This window comes from Hyperolius riggenbachi, chromosome 1 (genome assembly GCF_040937935.1).
Source record: "Hyperolius riggenbachi isolate aHypRig1 chromosome 1, aHypRig1.pri, whole genome shotgun sequence".
Classification (NCBI taxonomy): domain Eukaryota; kingdom Metazoa; phylum Chordata; class Amphibia; order Anura; family Hyperoliidae; genus Hyperolius; species Hyperolius riggenbachi.
In genome coordinates this window covers 342,901,602-342,921,078 of record NC_090646.1, presented here as the reverse complement: position 1 = coordinate 342,921,078, position 19,477 = coordinate 342,901,602, and the positions used below count along the sequence as shown (strand labels likewise).

At 42.5% G+C, this 19,477-nt stretch overlaps 1 protein-coding gene across 3 annotated transcripts; it reads right to left on the bottom strand.

Annotated features, from left to right (window-relative positions):
- Positions 1–227: 227 nt before the first annotated feature.
- TRMT10B (tRNA methyltransferase 10B) lies at positions 228–19,474 on the bottom strand. 3 transcript variants are annotated; one of them, XM_068234028.1, is made up of 9 exons: positions 19,215–19,474; positions 15,583–15,799; positions 14,193–14,307; positions 11,384–11,511; positions 10,230–10,382; positions 9,195–9,273; positions 7,732–7,799; positions 4,974–5,097; positions 228–354 (listed from the first exon to the last, which is right to left on the bottom strand). In XM_068234028.1, the coding sequence occupies exons 2-9, from the start codon at positions 15,775–15,777 to the stop codon at positions 245–247; spliced, it is 972 nt and encodes a 323-aa protein (XP_068090129.1). In that variant the 5' UTR covers positions 15,778–15,799; positions 19,215–19,474; the 3' UTR covers positions 228–244. The 3 variants fall into 3 exon arrangements, with proteins under 3 accessions (XP_068090129.1, XP_068090131.1, XP_068090130.1); XM_068234030.1 differs by having other exon boundaries at positions 19,271–19,474; XM_068234029.1 differs by having other exon boundaries at positions 19,294–19,474.
- Between the last annotated feature and the right edge of the window lie 3 nt (positions 19,475–19,477).

Sequence of the window (19,477 nt, the reverse complement as noted above, 5' to 3'; positions counted from 1 at the left end):
TCTACTATTTTACAAGTCATTTTAAATTCTCTTGGTGCAGCTATTGAATGGTTTCACAGTCCTTATTGTATTTCTCTTCATGCAGAAAACTTGAAGGCCTTTTTGTTGTGGAAAACAATTTGACATACTTATTATTATGATGCCACTATAACACAGTGAAATAAAAACAATACAAATGCATAATGGCTGTTATTTAAATGATAAAATATCAAGAAGGGACAAAAGAGTGGTTGTCACAGTTTATTCAGAGTGCATAGTTGTCATGAAGAACAAAGCCCTTTCCTGGAGAAACACCGGCTTTCAGTGCTTTCGGCCAGCTTTGTGTTTCACAGTATGTACATAATATATCAAAAACTGTGGAAGAGAGGAAAACAAGAATGTGTAAATAAACTGACATCAGAAGAAAAAGGTCACTTAGTATATGGAGGGGACATAAAAAGTGGTTAACCCATTCAGGTTCTATCGTTTTCACGTGAGAAATGTTCACCTCCCATTCATTAGCCTATAACTTTATCACTACTTATCACAATGCACTGATCTATATCTTGTTTTTTCCGCCACCAATTAGGCTTTCTTTGGGGGGTACATTTTGCTAAGAGCCACTTTACTGTAAATGCATTTTAACAGGAAGAATAAGAAAAAAAAATGGAAAAATTCATTATTTCTCAGTTTTCAGCCATTATAATTTTAAAATAATACATGCCTCCATAATTAAAACTCGCGTATTGTATTTGTCCATATGTCCCGGTTATTACACCGTTAAAATTATGTCCCTATCACAATGTATGGCGACAATATTTTATTTGGAAATAAAGGTGCATTTTTTCCATTTTGCATCTATCACTATTAACAAGTTTAAAATAAAAATATAGAAATATTTCATCTTTACATTGATATTTAAAAAGTTTAGACCCTTAGGTAAATATTTACATGTTTTTTTTTTTTTATACTAAACATTTTATTTGGGTACTTTTGGGAGGGTGGGAGGTAAATAATAGATTTATAATGTAAATGTGTGTTAATTCTGTTTTTTTTTTTTTTTCAGGTGTAGTATTACTTTTTGGCCACAAGATGGCGGCCATGAGTTTGTTTACATGACGTCACTCTAAGCGTAGCACGCGCTTAAGAGTGACGCATCAGGAAGAAGACGGCCAGAAAAAGCTCAGCTTCCGAGAGAAGCTGTCGCTTTTTCAGCGGGGGAGAGGAATCAATGATCGGGCTCCATAGCCCGATAGATTGATTCCTTAGCTACCGAATCTGCGGCCGGGAGTGCGCGTGCACGATCGGCCGCGGGGGCACGCGGTAGCGCGCATGGTTCCTGGACGTAGAAACTACGTCCAGGAACCAAAATAGGTTAAAGGACCATTACAGCGATACAGAAGCTTCAGTGTGCAATTATTTTCATTATCTTGCATGTACCTTTAAATATCCTCATATCACTATGTCCTGTAGCGTCAGCCCAGGCACTAAACGCTGACAGACTTCTGCAAGTAGAAATACAGCATAGGGGAAGCCTAGGCAGGTAAACTATCTGTTAGATTAATCCCGCCCCCTCCCGCTCTACACAAACCAAGACTGAAAACCCACACTGTCACCTCTGTTCCAGCGCGGTTACTTCAAAAGGACCCCCCCGCACTCTGCCCTGCAGGCATTTGAGGAGACAGCTCTTCCCCGTACACGGCAGTGTAATGAGCCGCTCTTCTGCAGAATGCGATCACTGCTGTCCTGCTTCTGCTGTGATGTCTGGGCAATGAGTCGCTCTCCCTGTCAGTGTAATCACCGCTGCTCATTTGCGGTGATTACACTGACAGGGAGAGCGACTTATTGCCCAGCCATTACAGCAGAAGCAGGACATCGGCGATCGCGTTCTGCAGAAGAGCGGCTCATTACACTGCCGTGTACGGGGGGAGTGGTGGTGGGGGGGGTTTAAACCGACAGTTTACCTGCCTAGGCTTCCCCTATGCTGTATTTCTACTTGCAGAAGTCCGTCAGCATTTAGTGCCTGGGCTGACGCTACAGGACATAGTGATATGAGGATATTTAAAGGTGCATGCAAGATAATGAAAATAATTACACACCGAAGCTTCTGTATCACTGATGTAACTACTATGGGGGTGATTAAAAACTAAGTGTTTCGCGGTAGTGGTCCTTTAAAGGGCAATGAGCACTACAAACTTTTTTTTTTAACTGAACCTCCCCCCATAGGGGAAGTTCATAATGCTGTGTGCCATTGCGGGGGGTGGAGCCTCAGTACTTACCTACAGGGTGCTACTCCTCTGGCCTCCGGCCTGTACAAGATGCCCTATCTTCTCTAGGACCAACCAGCACTGGAATGTTTTTTTTACTTCCCAGCAGTGTCTCTCTCTCTCTTGTGTGCATGCCAGGCAATGGATGTGAGAACATCTCTCATACTCCGGATATGAGAACATCTCTCTAGTTGCATACACTACATCTCCTGGCATGCATTGCGGTGCGCACAAGAGAGAAACACTGCAGGGATGTGTTTCAGTGCCAGTCGGTCCTGGAGACTATGGCGCATCCTACGCAGCCCGGGGGCCAGAGGAGCAGTACCCCATAGGTAAGTAGTGAGACTCACCCCCACACCGCACACTACATTACGATCAGCCCTTATAGAGAGGTTCATTTTTGGGGATGGATTTATTACTGTATCGTTCCAAACCAGAGATGGAACGATACAGTAAAAACAAAAGAAAGACACCAAACAAAATTTTTAAAAGCACTTCCAGAACAACAATTGCTCAGACCAACTACAGCATGCAAACTAAACAGAAAATGGTGGAAAACTGTATGCATTTGTGTGTATTTTAAAATTGTATAATTTGTGTAAAAGTGGACTTTTAATAAGATTACTTTCAAATTCCCTGTAGACTTTAATTCTGCTTTACAGAATATCCAAGGCGAGTATTAAAATCTATCTTTACTTACCTGGGGCTTCTTTCAGCCCCTAGAGTGATGCATTTCAGGATCTACTATGAAGTCCTTGTGATATACCAGTAGATCGTGACCTAATGGGCACCCCTGCTCTAGGGGCTGGAAAGAGCCCCAGGTGAGTAAAGAAACATTTTAATACTCGCCTCGGATATTCTTTAACATGTATATAGTTTACATGAAAGGGATTATTTTGCATTCTAAACCAACAACAGTGGCTTTGTGGACACTGGCATTAAAATCCAATTTTCCCAACTTGCTCTGCTACTCCAATATTTAAAGCTGGAAATGGATTTTCATAGCACACCTGAAGTGATAGGAACATGTAGGCTGCCATATTTATTTCCTTTACCCTCCCTGGTGGTGCATTTCTGTCTGGAATTATGAGTCACAAGCGGTACATTTTTTTCAAGAATTTTAGGCCTTCAATTCTTGTCATAACGCACCAAAATATGTTAGAATAAAAGCCTGGTAGACATTCTGCATATAAATAAAAAACTGGAACATAAATTTGGTGATTTAAAATTTATGAATAAACTTTAAAAATCGTGAAACTGTACAAATAAAGCAGACAGAGTAGTCAAAATCCAGGCCGAGGTCGGTGCAGGCGGCAGGCAGAGAGTAGTCAAAATCCAGGCAAAAATCGGTAACAGTATGGCCGAAGCACCTAGTTCAGAAACAGTTGGGAACCAAACGGCTATATTATCATCCAGTGCTTTCAAATGAGCTTATCTGCCATCTCTGCCCCCGTGACGTCACGCCGCTCCACCGCACTGATTGGCCGGGCCCTTGGAAGAAGAGCAGGGATATGGAGATCCCAGCAGCCGATCAAAGCTTCATACAGTTGGGGAGAGAGGCTGGAGTCCCGCTGAGCAGCGCCAATCGCGCGCAGGACTCCGGTAAAGCTGCAAATTCTCTACCCCAAGCTGAGCTTGGGATTACCGCTTCGGGCCATTTTTTCGGGGTTACCACCAGGGAGGTTAATACAATGGAAATTGCCTGCCTGCTTGACCTGCAAATAAACTGCCTCTGAAAACTTTTAGTCATAAACCTTGAATAAGCATTCAAGATCAAGTGACAGAAGTGTGGTATATTCACAGCATGTGTTTCAAGTTCGAGATTCAGGGCTCTTTTCCATTTAGCAGCATTTTGTGATGCGATGCCGATCACAAAATGCAAGGTACTCAAGTAATGAAAACGGCCTGTGGATGTTTCCATTTGGCCCTGCGCCGGCACTTCCTGGTCTGTGTGTATGCAGACGAATCCCAGAAGCCATGCCATGCATGGCTATGGGATTTGCTGCCTCCCGCACGAAAATTGATGGCAATGTCAGCCAAATCACTAGGGCAAGCAATTCAGCCAACGGCGCCATTATTTCCTATGGCAGACTTTCCCCGTGCGATTTGAATGCGGGGAAAATCAGCAGATTTGGCCCAGTTTCCGCGCTAGTGGAAATGGGCCCTTAGTGTGATGTGTTTGTGAAGCGAATTTCCTCGATCTTGAGCTTCTTTACAAAATATAGGAGCACAGGAATTTTCCTAGCAATCGCACCACTATGCAATTTTTTGCAGCTTGGCAGTTTAATATATTTTACCGCCCCCGGTTTTTTTTTTTTGACGTTACAAATTTCAATCACGCTGTACACCTCGCATAGCAACAGAATCACTGTAGTGTAAAATGGGAGAAATGCAATCAAATCGCAGCACAGTTGCATTTCTTAGTGGAAAACAGCCTTTTCTAATACCAGAAAGATCGGCGGGACTGGCAGGCCATTGGTATTGTATAAAAAGAAACAAATATGGCAGCCTTCCAATGTCTCTGACTTCAGGTGTCCTTTAACATGGCAATAAAAGGGTAAGGAATAAAGTACTTGTATTTATATTACCATATTTATTGTGGTAATTAGGTTCTCTAAGCCTGAAATACTCTTAATACCATGTCATCTGCCTTTCTGTCCTGTAATGTGTACAGTAGCATTGTACAGTATATTTTAGAATAACAATTTGATGAGGATGAACACTCACCTTGATTGATAGCCAGGATCTCAGAATGAAAATTTTTCACATTATCTTTCTTAACCATGTACTCTTGTATTGGAAGCCGCGCTGTTTGCAGCCCATTCTCTCTAGCTCTTTGGTATGTTACTTTCTAAAAACAAAGAAATAAAAATCTGAGCATGATTGGATCGGTAATTTTATTTTTTTCACACCCAGATAGATTATTTTTAAACTAAGTAAAGGTTCATTGTATACTATCCTAAAGGTTCTAGGTCACCATGAGCTATCTAGGTACTCTGTACATTTGTGGATGGAGAAATAAAACAACTTATAAACGATCGTAAAAACAGATTATGAAGCTAGAGCAGTGTTGGTAGATAATGTGTATAGTTTAAATCACTGCACATCTATAGCTGGTTTCCACCCTATGGACCAGTTTTTACATTTTATCTCTATTGATTCAGCATCAACTTTACTATTATTTATGCCACATGATTGTATTTATTCAGGACAAAATAGTCTTGAGTACCAGTTTCAAAATTGATTTTCTACGTCTTTAAAAAAAAAAAAAAAAAAAAACAATAAAGAAAAAAATGAAAACATACACAATTTCTGTTTTCACTCATCATAGTTCTAAAATAAACACAAGTTGCTGTACATAAAGCACATCTGGCTATTCATTCCCATTACTTAAATTGCTGGTACAGGGTATACGGACAATATTTCATTTTGAAACCGAGGTATATTTTTGGTGCATATTTCATTTTGTATCACTCATAAAACATTTAACTGGCAATAATGATGTACAAGAGGTTAGTAGGGAGGGAAACTGGTTAGTTTATTTTGGAGAGGCATACTTTCAATGTACAGTACCACTTATATAATGCACACCTGCAAAACTTCATGACAATTCACTAAGATTTTTACGTCATGCAGGATTTAATTCGGTATTTTAAGGAATCATTTGGTACTTCATTCAGTATTTGATGGATTATTGACATGCAAGGAAAATGGGTGAAAGATGTGCACTTTTTTTATTATACTGACAAGAAAAGTGCAAGTCCAAGGTGCATAAAATGAACAAAATTTGTATCAGCTCAAAACCATTAGGGCCAGTTCACACTGGCACTTTCTGGTAAACTAATCCGTAAAAGCGATCGGATTTCAGTTCCAATGGATCCGTTTCCTTTCACTTGGCATCCGTTTTACAATGGAGGGTGCTGAATAGCTGCAGGGGAAAATGCCAGTGCTATATGTGTTGATGTTGAGAAAGAGCTAGTATTTATTTAGCACTAACATCTTCCGCAGCAGTTTACAGAGTATATAGCCATGTCACAAGTACGGAACATTCATTGCTGCATTCTAGACCCCAATCCCCCCCCCCCCCCCCTTCCCCAAGTTGAATTTTGCTGGTTAGAATGGTCCATTTTGTAGTCAATCTGTTGTACAGATCTGTTTCTCCTTGCCTCCCATGCAGTGCCTCGAGCTCCGTTCCACTGAGCTCCGCTGCAGCACCAAAATTGCATTCTATTCAGCGGAGCGTACAAAACGGATCCGTTCAAATGGACCAATGTGAACAGACCCATAGGTCAACACTGGATCCTTTCACATCCGTTAGGATCCTCGACTAGACTGTTTATTAGTGCCAATGTGAACCGGACCTTATTACCTTATTTACAATTTTAATTACTACATAAGAATATTGTGAAATTAGGGTACAGTAAAAGGTTATTAACCTTCTTATTTTAATGAACAGTTTAATTAGTTTTCACCTTTTCTCTGCTCCGTTTCCTCCCTTCTATAACTTACTTAATGGCTGTTAGTTAACGACAGCTCTAGGCTGGAGGTAAAATACCGAATATCTCACTTGTTTTACTGCATGCTCTAATCTGCAAATTGATATGAGGTATTTACCTCACAAGTCAGTAATTTACCTCACTAGATGGTAATATCAGTTTTCCCTGCGGTAAGGCTTAAAGAGGACCAGAGATGAAGTACCCTCATGTATTTTACCATACATATTAGTGGGAACATTAGAGAAAACACCTACCCTGCTCTCTGTTTATCCTTCGCTGCTCAGCCTGCTTGTTATCAGCCCTGATAAAATCCCAGACTCAGCATTTTGTCTGGCTTTGCTCTGCAATCATTAAAGCTGAGTCAGTCTTCTCTGATGTCTTTTCAAGCCCAAGCCTGCCCCCTTCTGGCTCTGCTATAATGACTCAGCTATAATGATTCCTGAACAAAACCAGACTGAATACTCAGCCAGGGATTTTATCAGGGCTGCTAACAAGCAGGCTGAGCAGTTAAGGATAAAACAGAGAACAGGGTAGGCATTTTCTCTAAAGTTCCAACTGATATATCTGGTAAAATACATGTGGGTGCTTCATCTCTGGTTCACTTAAATGAATTGAAACTGTAATCAGGACAGGACTCAGTACCTAAGACAAAAGAGACTAAGTAATGAACAAGGTATTTTAACAGAACGATCATCAATGATATGGAAAGAGGTGACTACTCTGCTTCCCTCCAGCATGGCTTGCTATTTACTGTTCTCTGCATCTGGAAGAGGGGAAAATGAGTATATCAGAGAGGACTTCCTCGATTGCTGCACTTTAGATCCCACCTAATACGCACAGGCAGGTGTCAGCACACACCCAGAGCTCAGTCATTGTTGAGGATTGAAATATAAGGTCCAGTGTCTTACATGAAGACTCAGAGAACATATGGTAGATACTCTCACAAGAAGATGATGGCTATTATCATTACTAATTACTGAAGTACATACCTTCTGTACACTTTCATCAACTAATCCTCCAAGAATATACACTTTACTTAGGTCAATATCTTCAAGAACTTGGGAGAAGCAAACATTTAAATTAATTTTAGTCATTAATTGTTGCAATGCATGATAACGTGATAGTATGATAAACGCAACCATAATTGCCAAAAACATTTTGCATACAATGAGATAAAAGACTGGCCAAGTCATGTCACTGCTGTGGTAGTAAACCATAACAATTACACATCAGCTATTAAAAAGAAACAGGTCGACAACGCTTTCCCTAAACAAAAAGAAAAAAAGTTTTGGCTGCAATTGCAGGTCCACATCTGCCCAAATGTGGACCTGCAATTGCAGCCAAAACTATTTTTTATTCACTTACCATGACAGAGGTGATCACCACAATGGTGTTGCACAGGGATAACAAGCTGACCAATGGTGGCCTGCACATACTGACTTTAATGTAACATTTATATCCTTATTTGATAAAAGGTTTTGACTTCCTTGTACAATAATCTGGATGCATGTAAATGATGATTGCATTTGATTGATTTTTGTTTCAGAATATGCAGGAGACTTGCACACATCCTTCCCTGACTGCACATATTTCCTGCACCGTTGTCCATGAGAAAGAGGTTGGATTGTTTGCAGCAATAAAGTTTCTGAAAATGTATCCGAATGCCAACTATACTACTTACGATTATGATTTACAAAATAGTTCTTGACTTCTGATTGAAGAATTCTGCTTATTCAAAAATAATAGCAGGATCATACAGGAAATGCCACACACGGCATGGTGAAACCCTGACATATGGATAAAGAAGGTTTCCTTAAAGGATATCAGAGGTGAAGAATTAAATCTAGTTTTACTTACCTGGGGCTTCTTCCAGCCCCTAGAAGTCATTTGTGACCCTCAGGACAGCTTCAGTCTTCTCCTGGGTCTTGCTGGCAGCCTCTGAAGGATCATCGACATCTTCTGTGCATGCACGGGTGCGTGTGAGCCCCGCACACGAACATACCCACATCACCAGGAGCGCATTTGCACGTGGGGCGGGTACACGCTCGCACATAAGCAGAAGATGCCAACCCACCCGGGATCAGCGATCCTTCAGAGGCAGCAAGCGGAACCCAGGAGAAGCTACGGCGAGAAACACAAATGACTTCTCTGCTGCAGGGTAGGACCCTCTTCTTTGCAGCCACGCTGCCTTCATATACAAGTACAGCCACAAGAGCTGCTTGCGCACTGTGAGAAAAAGTATTTTTGCATGCGCAGTGCGGCGGCGATATTTGACTTTAATGTTGAGTATTCATTAGCGGGTCCCGGGGGAGGAACAGGGGGTGAAGGAAGACAGAGAAGCCTTTCCATCTATTGAGGTTAAGTAGCCAACTTTTTACTTTATCTGACTTCCGGTTTACTTTAAAGACTGAAAACACAAAAGTGGGTCTAAGCAGCTTAGATGCACACGTACCATTTTCAGAGTCTGGCGTAAGGTAAACTATGGTTCCTACTGGAAACAGATCAAGAAAGCTGTCTTCTGTTAATTCAATCTAAAAGAGAAATGCAGACAGAAGCTTAAAACCGTGTATAAAATAGACACATATTGTTGTCATAGACCAGGCTTGGGCAAATTTTCCACGGCACAGGCTGTATTCCTAAAATACTTTCCCTCTGCCTTCCTTGCAGAGTTGCAAGCGGGTGATAGGAGTGGGTTAAAACTCACCTGATTGCCGATTCCAGCGTCGCACCTCCATGGCCACAGGGAGCAACATGACACGCTGTCAGGACGTGCCAGCGTATTACACGCTAGCTGCCAGGATGTAATACGCTAGCATGTCCTGACAACGTGTCATGCAGCACCCTGTGTACATGGAGAAGCAGCATTGGAAACGGCGATCAGGTGAGTTTAAACCCACTCTTATCGCCCGCTCGCACCTCTACAGGGAGGGAGGATAAGAATCTAGCCACAGATTTGCAGCGCAGTAGTTTGCCCAGCACTGTCCTAGACAAACTGGAGGGAAGCCAAATGAGACCACGCAGATTTCTCCAAATAAATACAATTTATTATACTGCAAGGACAACATGAAAGGAACCTGAAGCGAGATGTACATAAAGGCTGCCATATTTATTTCCTTTTATACAATACCAGTTGCCTGGCTGTCCTACTGATCACTCTGGCATCAGAAGTGTCTGAATCACACACCTAAAACAAGCATGAGTTAATCTTGTCAAAAACGTCTGATCTGCTGCATGCTTGTTCAGGGTCTATGGCTTAGAGTATTAGAGGGAGAGGATCAGCAGGACATTCATGTAACTGGTATTTCTTAAAATTAAATAAATATGTCAGCTTTCATATCCCTCTCATTTAAGGTTCCCTTTAAATATTTATCCGAATCAGCACTTCTTACATAACTATAGAGAGTAGCATAAACAGACTAGAGCATTGCCTCTTAATGTCTATTATTAACTAATTCGAAAAAAAAAGAAGAAAAAAAACAAAACTTACAAGATAATGGAGAAATCCGTCATTCATTCGCACACATTCATCATATAACAGACTGTGTTCTACAAAACCTGTCAGGTACAGCCAGAATGGTTTTGCAGCTTTCTTGTTTGACCCATAAAGCCTTCTGATCTGAGCAGCAAGTCGACTGGTTTCCTAAAACAGCAAACATTTAAAAGATATGAAAAGTGTAAATTATGAAGAAAGAAAAAACACATCAGACATAGAAATCTAGAGTAGCTCTACACATATTTTTTTTTCCATTTCTTTATGGAAAAGTAAGCTAAGATAAAATAAGCTGCAAACTGCAACAATGCCTTAGTGACAACCAAATGTATTGCATTCCCGTCCAGCCAGTTTTATGACTAAACAACATAGACAGTTTGTTAGCATCCCTTCACAGGGAGACATGTGACACGGTGAGATAGACGTGTATGTACAGTGGCAAGCATACAAATAACTAGGCTGTGTTCCTTTTCTTCTTTTTCTGCATCAAAGAGTTAACTATTCAGGTATGCAAGTGAATGTTTCTTTCCAGTGGGTACCAAGTAAGACTATAGTGTAACCCTCACTGATCAGAAATTATAGCCGTAAAACCCTTGCCTACCAGAGAACACTTCCTCAGTGCAGGGGATACTGAACATAAAAAAGGTTCATAGTTCATATATCTAAGCTCTGGGACTGACTGTGTGAAAGGTTGTATTATTTTCAAGAGATAATACAACTTTAAAAACAACATATAACTGTAAAGTAAATTTGTTTCAAACCAGCTGGACTGCCTGAATACAAGACCCCTTTTTAATGTCACAGAGTTGTACATTGCAACACTTTGAAACCCACACAAAGCACTTTCCTATCTCCTGAAGGTCTGGATTTAAATATTCGATGCCCTTACGTCCAGTGTTCTCACTAGGCTCTAGTTTTGGTGAGCACCCGGCTATCATCAAAAATTTCTGAGGATAACACTGACATCAGTGGCATAAATTTGAATTTTTACAATATACAGAATCAAAGACCAGGCTAAAGAGTAATGTGTATGTCATAGAAAATATCCAATACAACATGTCTATATTTTCCTGGAGTTCTCGTCAGAGAATCTCCCCCAAACTTCCATCAAATCACAAAAAGCAGCAATAATCCGTTCCATGAAACATTACCTTCTTGCTCATATGTTCGGTCATACTCAAATCAATGCAAAGTCTGGGACCAGACTCTTTTGCTTCTAAAAGGCGATCTTTGGTTAAGGCTTTTAAAAACTTTTTGCTGTGTGGCTGCTGCTTCACATCTGAAAGAGGAAAGGGAACATACATAAAAGACATATGCAATAAGGCAAAGTAAGGATTATTCAGCTATAAATATCTGAGTAATGTCTGCTCATATTAACATACAAAGCATAGCTGTCATTTGTAAATTTTATACTTTTATATGTATTTAGAAAGTTTAGCCTGTCTAATTCCCCCTCATTTGTGTCTAATCACATGTTGTAATTTGTTTTCTCCCGTGTCACCTGACTGCCATGGCAGATAAACTCATTTGAAAGCACAGGATGTTAACAATATGTCGGCTTCCATGTAAGCAGGAAGTAGAAAAAGTGCAGATTTCAGGATTTGTATCAGCTGTAACCAAGAAATGTTTTTAGGTGTTAAAGGGGAACTTCAGCTTAAACAAACATACTGCCATTAAAGAGACTCTGTAACAAAAATTGCATCATGTTTTTTTATCATCCTACAAGTTCAAAAAGCTATTCTAATGTGTTCTGGCTTACTGCAGCACTTTCTGCTATCACTGTCTCTGTAATAAATCAATGCATCTTTCCCCTGTCAGACTTGTCGGCCTGTGTCTGGAAGGCTGCCAAGTTCTTCAGTGTTGTGGTTCTGCTATGAACTCCCCGTTCCAGGCCCCTCTATGCACACTGTCTGTGTGTTATTTAGATTAGAGCAGCTTCTCTCTTCTCTATTATCTTTTACAAGCTGGATAAATCGTCCTCTGAGCTGGCTGGGCTTTCAAATAGTGAAGAATTACAGACAAGGGCAAAGCTGTTTGCAGGAAGAAACAAGCAGCCTGAAACTTCAGTGCATGAGAACAGGGGGAAATAAACACACAAATGATCTCTTGAGATTCAAAAGAAAGGCTGTATACAGCCTGCTTGTGTATGGATGTATTTTCTATGTGTGGACATACTGTACATCAACCTACTTCCTGTTTTGGTGGCCATTTTGTTTGTTTATAAACAAACTTTTTAAAACTGTTTTTAACCACTTTTAATGCGGCGAGGATCGGCGAAATTGTGTCAGAGGGTAATAGGAGATGTCCCCTAACGCACTGGTATGTTTACTTTTGTTCGATTTTAACAATACAGATTCTCTTTAAGTTACATTAGTTATGTTAATTAGAATAGATGGGTAATATAATTTTTTACCCACCCGGTTTTAAAAGAACAGGTAAATGTTTGTGATTCATGGGGGCTGCCATCTTTGTCATGGGGGCAGCCATCTTTTTGGTTTAAAGGAGGTGACAAAGAGCAGGAGACACAGTTCCAACTGTCCTGTGTCCTGATCACCCCTCCAAGTTGCATACCCTAGGCTTCAAATGTCAAATTCAAAATGTAAAAAAAAAAAATTTGCACCAAAACAGCAGAACGAGAGCAATAACATCAGAAATCCCATCATGCTTTGCACAGCATCAGGGGAAAAACTGCCCAGGCAGTTTTCTTCTGTGCAGCTAAAAATGAGGCTTGTATAAGAGAAACAAAGTTATGATGCTGTGAAACTGTTAAAGAAACACAAAGGCCCATATGCAATTCACTTTTTCTCCTGAGTTTTCTACTAGGTGATATTTTTAAACTTGTCCATAAATTTCCCTTTAAGCCACCAGAAAGCAAGAAAATACTCAAAATAACTTTGATAGTACTTTTTCATCTACTTTTTGGTACTTTTTTAGTTGAAAAGTGCTGAAAAGTTATTTTAACCACTTCCCTACCACGCTATTTTGTGCTGATCGGTGCTGCGTGGGCTCTCCAGCCCGCAGCACCGATCAGCTAGCAGCCAGGCCGATCAGACTTCCCCCCTTTTTTCCCCACTAGGGGGATGTCCTGCTGGGGGGGTCTGATCGCCGCCGGCTGCTTGCGCTTGCGGGGGGGGGGGGCTCTTCAAAGCCCCCCTCCGCAGCGCTTCCTGGCCTCCTTCCCCTTCCCTCCCTCTCCCTCCCCCTGTGAGCGGCGCAGGACGGATTTCCGTTCTGCGCCTGATGGGATAGGCTTTAGCCTATCAGATGCCGGTGATCCCCGGCCAATCAGAGGCCGGGGATCACCGATCTCCTCTACGGCGCTGCTGCGGAGCAGCGCCGTATACATGTAAACACCGGGGAAGGTCTTCCCCGTGTGTTTACATTTACCCTGCGAGCCGCCGATCGGCTCGCAGGGTGTTCACGGAGACACCCTCCGGGAACTGACATGGAACCATGGAATACACTTCAGGATTCAGGGGCGTGTATATACGCTCCGAGAATCCGGAAGTGGTTAAACCAAAGATGAAAAATTATCTCCTAGGAGAAAACTCAGGTGAAAAAGTGAATTGCATATGGCCCAAAGCCTTTTCAGTGCTGCTGAGTCGATTTTTAGTCCGGAGGTTCACTTTAATATGGTGTTGCGTATCTTTTAGAGCAGAGAAGTTCTGAGACAGGTCCACTTTAAACATTATTGACAACAATGCAAATTATTATCTGGCTGTCCTGCTGATCCTCGGCTACTAAAACTTTTAGTCATAGCCCCTTAACGAGCATGCAGCTCAGATGTTGGACTGAAATTTTCTGCATGCTTAATGCAGGTGTGTGATTCAGACACTACTGAAGCCAGAGAGATCAGCAAGACACCAGGTAACTAGGATTGTTTAACTGTAAATAAACATGTCACCCTCCATATCCCTCTCACTTCAGGTGACCAATAAAGACTGATGCAGCACAAAATACCTATAGCAGCAGTTCCAGGTTGCTTAGCTTTTCTCCTTTCCCTTTCTTGCTTTCTCTTGTTTTTTTTGGCCATGACTATTTTTTCCCAATGTCTCTGTTTCCTTAAAACATTTCTCTGAAAAAGAGAAAATAAATCACATCTAATTTACTCTTGCCATTAGTTACTGAAAGCAACAGCTTGACCACTAAACAGGCACCAATAGGTGCCTACAAGTACCTTTACAAATCCTTAAGCACCATGAAAATCGAAAAATTCAGGAAGCCTTATCTTTAGTAGACAATCTGAAGCACAATTACTGTTTGCTATTCAATAGATGACAGTAGCAGCAAACGTTTGAGATATGTCGCTGTTACAAGTGTGGGTGTGTTTATGCGTCTTAGTTGTAAACCATGCTCCAGGTCTTAGGCCCCGTTCACACTGCACGCGTTTCCAGCCGCGTTTTGGAAACGCGTGCAGGTGGCCGACACGCATGACATCAGACATTGCATAGAGTGCACTGTCTGATGTTCACACTGTATGCGTTTGCATGCTGCACGCATTTTTTGTAAAAGCGCGTGGCTGTCCCATTCACTTTTCAGTGATGGGATCAGCCACGCAATGCACACAAACGCGGATGGCGTGCGTTCCGCATGCGTGGCCATCCGCGTTTGTGATGTGAACGGGGCCTTAGGCTGGGTGCCCACTACGATGTGTTTGTACCATGTATGTTGAACGCTGCCACCACCCACAACAGGAACCTCTGTTCACATCTGTCTGTTTCATCAGATATATTGCTTTAGAGAAGGACTCGTATAGTTGATGCAATCTCAGGATCACCACAGAAGATTCCTCATGGAAAAAGCTTTATTGACACATATACAAAACGAGTATATCAAAAGGTAGAAAATGTATAAAAACACGGTTCTTGAATTTCAAACAATGGGTCCTCATGAAGCCAAAGTAACAAACAAAATCATAATTTGACTTAGAAAAAAGTTGTAGCTTTATGGGTATTTGTTTTTTTCAAGGCCTTCTGTGGTGATCCTGAGATTGCATCAACTATACGAGTCCTTCTCTAAAGCAATATACTGGTTATGGCGGGCAAGGTGGACTGCCCCTAAGGAGGACTGTGTTTTGATCCTTCACAATATAAAGGACCTTACCCAATAGTACTCTTTAACCTGTTTCATCGGATATGTCATAATAGCATTAGCGACTGTGCCCCAATGTGCTTATTTGTGTGTGGGGGGGTTGGGGGTAGAGAGTAGCACCAAAGTTTAATTTCACTTAAACCTAGGCCAACCCTGTCCCCTTCTGCATATTTGTATTATGGCATTATGTATTACAGCTCTAAAAATCTCTCTTATAAATAGAAATATTTTATAAATTCCTTGAGTACAGTACACTTACTGAACAGGGATTCTCATTATCCTGACAAAGTGTGCTAGATGTCTCACTATCCATGTCAATGTGAATTAATGGGAGGTGAGACATGAGACAATCCACATCTTCCAGTTCCTCAGCTCCATCTTCTGCCCTGACTTTCAGTTCCATGTTGTCTTTGTTATCTAATGAATCAGTACAAACTTCTTCAGCATATTTCATCTTGTCTGCTCGACTTGACTCCCTATAATACATGGAAAGCACAAGAGCTGTTATACTCATAGTACAATTAGAGAAGCATGCTGTCAATTCCCACATTAGAGCCTCCCAAGGGCCTCCGAATGGAAAAGGTCAGTTTCAATCCTGTAGGATAAGAGTGCTCAAATAATCAGTAATGCTCACAATTCTACAAGCCGGACAGCACCAAAATATGGAGCAAGAACTGCCAGATGTGCAAGGTGGCTTTAGAAGCAGGAGGTGGCATAAGGGACCATATTACCAACATTCGATGGATATTAGAGAAAGGAAGGGAATTATAGAAAAAGAATGTATACTTTTGCTTTGACTATTCAAAACCTTTTGACTGAGTAGATCATGATGGACTGTGGCAGATTCTAATGGAAATGGGGATACCAAGCCATCTTAATTTGCCTTTTGAGAAATCTATATGCAAACCAAGAAGCAACAATGAGAAATGAAAATGGAAAAACAGACTGGTTCAAAACTGGTAAAGGAGTGCAACAAGGTTGCATAATGTCTCTTTATTTCACTTGTATGCCAAATATGTAATGCAGAAAGCTGATTTGGATGAGAAACATTTTGGAATTAAAATAGCAGGCAGGAATATTAACAATCCGAGATATGCAGATATTTTCACTCTGATGGCTGAAATTGAAGAAGAATTAAACAGCCTAGTCATAAATGTCAAACAAGAAAGTGCCAAAGCCGGTCTACTGCTTAACATCAAGAAAACTAAAGTCATGTAATATGCTCCAATGAACCATCTGCAAATAGATGGAGAAAAAGTAGAAGTTGCAAAAGATTTAATCTTCCTGGGATCTAAGATATCTGCAGATGGTGACTGCGTCCATGAGATTAAAAAACATATCCTATTCAAGGTGATAAGTAGCGTGCAGATACAAGCTACGTATCATACTGCCATTGCATAAGGATTACCATCAAATCCTATTGACGGTTTCCTTTGCGCAATGGCATATCTTTAGGGAGCATTACTCAGGTGAAATCCTGAGCTACACTCCCATATCCCGGGCCATGGGGAGCAAGATTTTATGCTGTGGTGCTGTCCTTCAGCACCACAGCCTCACTCCCAAGACATGCAGCACACTTGCCGAACATCCGCCACCACTGCATCAGGGGGTCTCCTTTAGCCCCACACCGGCGATGTGCTGATCACCCCTGATCAACCTACCACTGCTAGACATTTGCTGCCTCTCGCTGCAGTGACGCTGTAATTACAGTATCTCTCACTGTAATTACTGTATCTCGGAGCTCCAGCAAAGCATCTTTGGAGCTCCTGCCAAGGCTCCCCATTGGTCCACTGTCTGGACCTACGGTGTACCAATGATTAAATAGCACTGGTCTCCTGCCCCTCGGGAACACCTCTGATGACACGGAATATACACACAAAAAAGCTGTAAATAGAGGAAAGTTGTGCCCTAACTGGTCTGCTCTATAACTGCACTGCTGTTTGCCCCCCAAAAATGGCTGCATTTATCTTGTATCTACCAGTTTCTTCATAGAAATAGGTAATGGCTGTTGCTTCTGTTGGCGGATGCACATATATATGTTATATGCTGAAGTCGCTTTCCATGGTGGTCTATTGGTCTCCCTCACATAGCTTTCTCTGGTGGTCTCCCTCACATAGATTTCTCTGGTGATCTAGTGGCACCCTTGTACTATTTTCTGGTGGTCTAGTGGAGCCCCTTGCATAGCTTTCCCTCATGGTCTAACAGCCCTCCTTATATAGCTTTCCCTGGTGGTCTAAGGGTCCTCCTTGTTTTGCCTTCCCTGGAGGTCTATCCACCCCATACAGCTTTGCCTGGTGCCCTAGTGGTCCCCTACTTACCTTCAACAACTTCCCTGGTGCACTTGCATAGCTAAGGAGCTTGGGACTCCAGTGCAAGTTTTACATGGGGACCCAAGAACTTTATGGATATTGCACCCCAAAACCTACCAAGGACAGCTGCAGTGTCAGAGATGTGTATTTAGAGTAAGGAAATAGTTTGTTAACCCCCCTGGCGGTATGATATGTGCGGCTGCGCAGCCGCGGTAGGAGTTTTTTCGCATTTTTTTTTTTTAGCAAGTAGCTAGCCTAGCGCTAGCTACATGCTTCCCCCCTCCCCGCGGCGTCCGCCCGTCCCCTCCGATCGCCGCCGGTGCCGCTTGCCCATAAGGAAATCCTGTTCTGATCGGGATTTCCTTGAGGGCTTCCCCCGTCGCCATGGCGACGAATGGAGTGAATGGAGTCACGACGTCACGGACGTCGTGACGTCACAGGGAGTCCCGATCCACCAAATAGTGCAGCCTGGCGGCGATTGGCCAGGCTGCGCAAGGGGTATGCGGGGGGGGGGGGGGGCTGTTTCCGCGGCGGGTAGAGGCGCATCGGTGGTGGGCGGCGGCGATCAGAGCAAACACGCAGCTAGCAAAGTGCTAGCTGCGTGTTTGAAAAAAAAAATTATGTAAATCGGCCCAGCAGGGCCTGAGCGGCACCCTCCGGCGGCTTACCCCGTGTCACACACGGGGTTACCGCCAAGGAGGTTAAGGATTACTACTATGTAATACACATATTGAGTTGTTCATTACTAGCATAGCACCAACAAAAAACTAATAAGTTGAATGAAGGAGTGCGGTCGCAACCTCTGCATTCCCATTGCTACACTATTGCCCAGGTGGGCTAGAATTCTTCCTCCCCATAGGTTTTTCCTGATCTAGTGGTCCCCCTCAACTTAGTATAGCTCATTTATGGCTAACCTTGGCACCCCAGCTGTGAAAAAGCTACAAATCCCATCATGCCTCTGCCTCCCCAAGTTATGCTTAGAGCTGTCAGCATATTGCAATGCCTCATGGGACTTGTAGTTCCCCCACAGATGCAGTGCCAAGGTTAGCCATCACTGGGCAGCACGGTGGCGTAGTGGTTAGCTCTCTCGCCTTGCAGCGCTGGGTCCCTGGTTCGAATCCCAGCCAGGGCACTATCTTCAAAGAGTTTGTATGTTCTCTCCGTGTCTGCGTGGGTTTCCTCCGGGCACTCCGGTTTCCTCCCACATTCCAAAAACATACGGATAAGTTAATTGGCTCCCCCTAAAATTGGCCCTAGACTACAGTACTTACACTACATAATATAGACATATGGCAATGGTAGGTATTAGATTGTGAGCTCCTTTGAGGGACAGTTAGTGACAAGATATATATATATATACATTGTACAGTGCTGCGTAATATGTCGGCGCTATATAAATACTAAATAATAAAAATAATAACTGGTATACTAGTGGTGGACAAGTGGTTCTGACCACTTATAAGCATTCCCTGGTGGTCTAATAGTCCCCCTCTCCATGCATATTTTTCCCTTGTGTTCTAGTGGCCCCCTTTAATTGCTCTCCCTAGTGGTGTAGTGCCCCTGCGCGGACGAAATAACCTACCCATCGAGTCCCCCTCTTCCCCATGCAGTGGCCGGCAGCAGATTGCTGGAGCTTACGTAGCGATCTCAGCGTCTCTAACCTTCTGCACTCCTCTAGTCGGGCCAGCACGTCGTTCTACCAGCAGCGATCACAGTGAACGCTAGCTCCTGAGTCCTGATAGACTCGGCTTCAGCTTGTGTGTGTGCCGCTGCCTGCAGAGCAGACAACACAACACAGACATGTGCTTCCTCCTCCCAGCCCTCTACGTCCTTCCTGTCCCGCCC

Excerpts from the sequence above, each read along its gene's own strand:
- TRMT10B (XM_068234028.1), bottom strand. The coding sequence starts at position 15,777 with ATGAAATATGCTGAAGAAGTTTGTACTGATTCATTAGATAACAAAGAC. Across the intron at positions 9,274-10,229 it reads ACGGATTTCTCCATTATCTT|ATTGAATTAACAGAAGACAG; the intron begins GTAAGTTTTGTT and ends TTTCTCTTTTAG. Across the intron at positions 5,098-7,731 it reads TTGATGAAAGTGTACAGAAG|AAAGTAACATACCAAAGAGC; the intron begins GTATGTACTTCA and ends CTTTGTTTTTAG.